Genomic DNA, 4244 nt, shown 5'->3' on the forward strand with positions numbered 1-4244 from the left:
ATGTCATCATCTAGCAGTAAATGGAGAAAGAAACTTTTTAATAAACAAAATCTAGATGGAAGAAATATTCATAGTCATTTGCACTCTTTGTGCGTCTGAATTTACTATTCGTTCAATTTAATTAGTGTATGTGTGTGTGTGCTGTTGTTCCAACCTGGGTTTAAAAATCACTTATTATATCATTATAACGCACTCCTTTGTTAAAAGTATATATATATATGTGTGTGTATATATGTATATAATATATATATGTATATATAGTTTTTTTTTTTTTTGTAATTCTCATTTTCATTTAATCTCATTTTGTAAAATATTGATGAGAATTATGTGTGGAAAAAGTCAATTAAAAATCACTAATTAAAATCAGCTAAAGTTAGAGACAATACAACAAAAAATATAATAGAAATACTTATTGAAATATTTATTGAAATTGAAATATTAGATATATAGATTACATGCTAATTTTAGTTGATAGTTTTAATTTGAAATTTTGTTAATTTGCATGTAAATTTTTAACTGAAAAGAAAGTGTTTTTCTTTTGATTTTCTTGTGAAACCTGTCAAGACTATGTCAAGGTCATATGTAACCCCTGTATAACCCCTAAATATAAGAAATTAATGAATGACATTTTTTATAAAGTGTATGTTTTAAATTTAATTTTTAGGACTGTTTTTAGAACCACGTTTTAAAACCACAATCCTTTTAAAAAAGCCTAAATCATAGACAACAAACAAATAAATAAATACTTCACAATTGAAATTTTAGGCCTATATATACACTACCGCTCAAAGGTTTGGGATCAGTAAGACTTTTAATGTTTTTTAAAGAAGTCTCTTATGCTCATCAAGGCTGCATTTATTTGATCAAAAATACAGAAAAAAACTGAAATCTTGCAAAATGTTATTACAATATAAAATAAAGTTTTTCTATTTTAATATACTTTAAGATATAATTTATTCCTGTGATGCAAAGCTGAATTTTCAGCATCATTACGCCAGTCTTCAGTGTCACATGATCCTTCAGAAATCATTCTAGTATGCTGATTTATTATCAGTGCTGGAAACAGTGCTGTTGTGCTGCTTAATATTTTTTTGGAACCTGTGATTACTTTTTTTTCACGATTCTTTGATGAATAAACAGAAGAGCATTTATTTAAAATAGAAATCTTTTCTAACAATATACACTACCGTTCAAAAGTTTGGGGACAGTACATTTTTTCTTTTGAAAGAAGTCTCTTACGTTGACCAAGGCTGCATTTATTTGATCAAAAATACAGTAAAAGCAGTAAAAAATGAAATCGCATCATATGACCCCTTTAAATGAATAATAATAATTATTTTATTTTATTTTAATAAGACTCAAACATTTCATGTGAAATTCACCGAACTACCACTACAATGGACTTCATTTAGGAACGTAAACGGCAAATTATCCTAAACCTTAATAAAACCGTTTGATTGGTCATTAGCACTCTAAATGACTTGGAGATAAACTGTTCTTTTAGACTTTTTTATTTACTGGTTTATGTTTATTTGTACTCTGTGTGTTTCTATTTCTCCCTAGCCTCCAGTGTCTGTTCCACATCGGATTCGCTCAACAAGCCGTACCAGTCGGGAAGGGAAGACTCTGTCAGAGATTAACTGTGAGTGTTTGTTGGATTTCTCCCCTGGGCAGACCTGACAGGTGCTCTTGCTCTCCTGAGCATGGCTGTGTGAATTTCTCAGCCTCAGTTCTTCAGTGAATAAATCTGTCTGCAGGAGTATACCAGAAATTCTCTCCTATGATCTGTCTGTCAGTATCTGCTGGGGGATTTTTTTTTTTACCCACCAGACATGTATGCTGACTTAAAGTAATGTGTGGTTTTGAGTGAACATGCCAGCATGAAATGATGACTTAAAGTTCAGACTTCAAACACCAGTTATATCAGTGAACTGACTGATTGTTTAAATAAAAGGATAGTTTGCCCAAAAATAAATATTTTGTCAGCATGTACTCACCCTCATGTCATCATAAACCCACGTGCCAATATATTTCTGTGCAATTCAGAAAAAGTAAGACTTTTCCTTTAATAATGTTTTTGTTTTCTTGCAGTCGGTCAGGTGAAGTTTGACCCTCCTTTAACAACAGAGACAAAACCATATCATGAACTGGTGAGCACTATCATCGTCCTGCTGTTTGCTTTGGGACTTTCTGTGATTGCAAACAATTATGTCAGATCAACCAATCAGACCTCACTTAGGTATAATTCACCCAAAAATGAAAATTCTGTCATTAATTACTCACCCTCATGCCTTTCCAAACCTGTAAGACCTTCGTTCAACTTCGGAACAGAAATTACAATATTTTTGATGAAAACCGAGAGCTTTCTGACCCTGCAACAGAAACATTCAAGGCCCAGAAAGGTATTGAAGACATCATTAAAATAGTCCATAAGTGTGATGTCAGTGGTTCAACCGTAATGTTATGAAGCTAAGTGAATGCTTTTTGTGCACAAAGAAAGCAAATATGAAAAACTGATGTCACATGGTCTATTTTAACAATGTCCTTACTGCCTCTCTGGGCCTTAAATGTGATAGTTGCGTTGCTGTCTATGGAGAATCAGAGAGCTCTCGGATTTCATCAAAAATATCTTAATTTGTGTTCCAAATATGAACGGAGGTCTTAAGGGTTTGGAATGATATGAGGGTGAGTAATTAATGACAGAATTTTCATTTTTGAGTGAACTATCTCTTTAACCCTTTGCTTTAGAACATTACATTATACTGGCTCTGTTCCAAAACCTAGTGAGCTTTGTAAGGAATCTCAAAAATTAGAAAGCTCTACAAAGGCCGCAACCTAGTGCGCAACACAAACAGCTCAACTCACAATAGAGTAATAATAGAGTTTGGGGTTAGCATGTTGCTAAGCTACCAGTGTGATTAAAAACAAACATCACTCATAAATATTGTGTAGATTCATGCACTTTTATTGATTCAATTTAGTACTAAATAAAAAACTATTTTATGTATAATCTATATTTTTTGCCTTGTCACCATCTTGTATTTTGTATTGATTTGTTTCAGTGCATTCTGGGATTGGCTTCTAAATGCGATGTTGCCTTAGAATTTGCTCTCTTAGTATGCTTTAATAACCTTTAATAACAGCCTTTATGTTGGGAACGTGTCTATGATCCCTCCATAGGGAGCTAACTAGGTTTTGGAACAGAGCAACCGTGGAACCACCCAATTGTGTCAAGCTTAATTTGAAATCACACTGCCTGTCTAGCCGTTCACAGTGCTCATAGCTATGTATAGTGAACACTTCCAAATGATTTTTCCTATAAGCTGACACTTCCTATTATGTAACACTTTCCTTGTGTACAGTACACCTCAATCCCAGCTCGTCTCCTGACAGCGGCTTGTTTTCTCTCACATCATGTTTGACTGTTGTGTATTTGAGACGTCTGTCTCGCACTCTCACCACCGCGATAATTGAAAGGTTAGATGCAGCTTTCTGTGGCATCTAATCAATAAGACTTCCTTTAAGCGCTGCAGAAAAATGCAGCATTGACTCATCTTTGTCTCATTTGAGCACTCAGACTTTCTCATGTTGTAACTGGATTTGTCATCCTTTTATAAACCAGATCATTTTTTAACAGCAGGACATCAAATTAATGCCGATTCCCATTGTAGCCTCATGCTTATGATGTCATCTTCTGAATAGGACCTCACATCTGAAGAACCTCACATCCCCCCACGCTTTGATTTTATTTTTATTTTCTGGATTCACATCACGTTGCCCTACTGTTTCTAAAGAAGCAGTACATAATTGCTGCAACTAGCGGGTCTTTTTTCACCACCGCCAACTCAAGCAATAAACAAAATTTTGTAGATTTCCAACACATTTAAAACACTCACATTGTGTCTGCCTATATATGCGTGTGTGTGTATGTGCTGTTTTTTTTACACTTTTTGAAAGGCCTGTTAGGCTCACCAAGGATGCATTTGTTTAATCAAAAATACAGTAAAAATTGTATTATAATAGTATTATTACTATTTAAATAACTTTTCTATTTTAGCATATTTTAAAATGTAATTTATTCCTGTGATGTCAAAGCTGAATTTTCGGCAGTAATTACTCCAGTCTTCAGTGTCACTGATCATTTTTTGGAGATTCTTTGATCAATATAATGAAACGAACTATTTATAGTAAAGGTATGTACTGTATATATATGTATATATATATATATATATATATATATATAT

The 4244-nt window shown here is 33.2% G+C and overlaps 1 protein-coding gene across 4 annotated transcripts in view; it reads left to right on the top strand.

Moving 5' to 3' along the window:
- Positions 1–4244, top strand: part of map4k3a (mitogen-activated protein kinase kinase kinase kinase 3a) — a 78163-nt gene that overhangs the window by 50475 nt on the left and 23444 nt on the right. For all 4 annotated transcript variants that reach the window (XM_016489817.1, XM_016489819.1, XM_016489821.1 and 1 more), the window contains exons 13-14: positions 1564–1642; positions 2092–2150. In XM_016489817.1, the coding sequence (XP_016345303.1) occupies positions 1564–1642; positions 2092–2150 (138 nt within the window). The remainder of the gene's footprint in view (positions 1–1563; positions 1643–2091; positions 2151–4244) is intronic.

Source organism: Sinocyclocheilus anshuiensis, unplaced genomic scaffold (assembly GCF_001515605.1).
Source record: "Sinocyclocheilus anshuiensis isolate Anshui unplaced genomic scaffold, SAMN03320099.WGS_v1.1 scaffold1154, whole genome shotgun sequence".
Classification (NCBI taxonomy): domain Eukaryota; kingdom Metazoa; phylum Chordata; class Actinopteri; order Cypriniformes; family Cyprinidae; genus Sinocyclocheilus; species Sinocyclocheilus anshuiensis.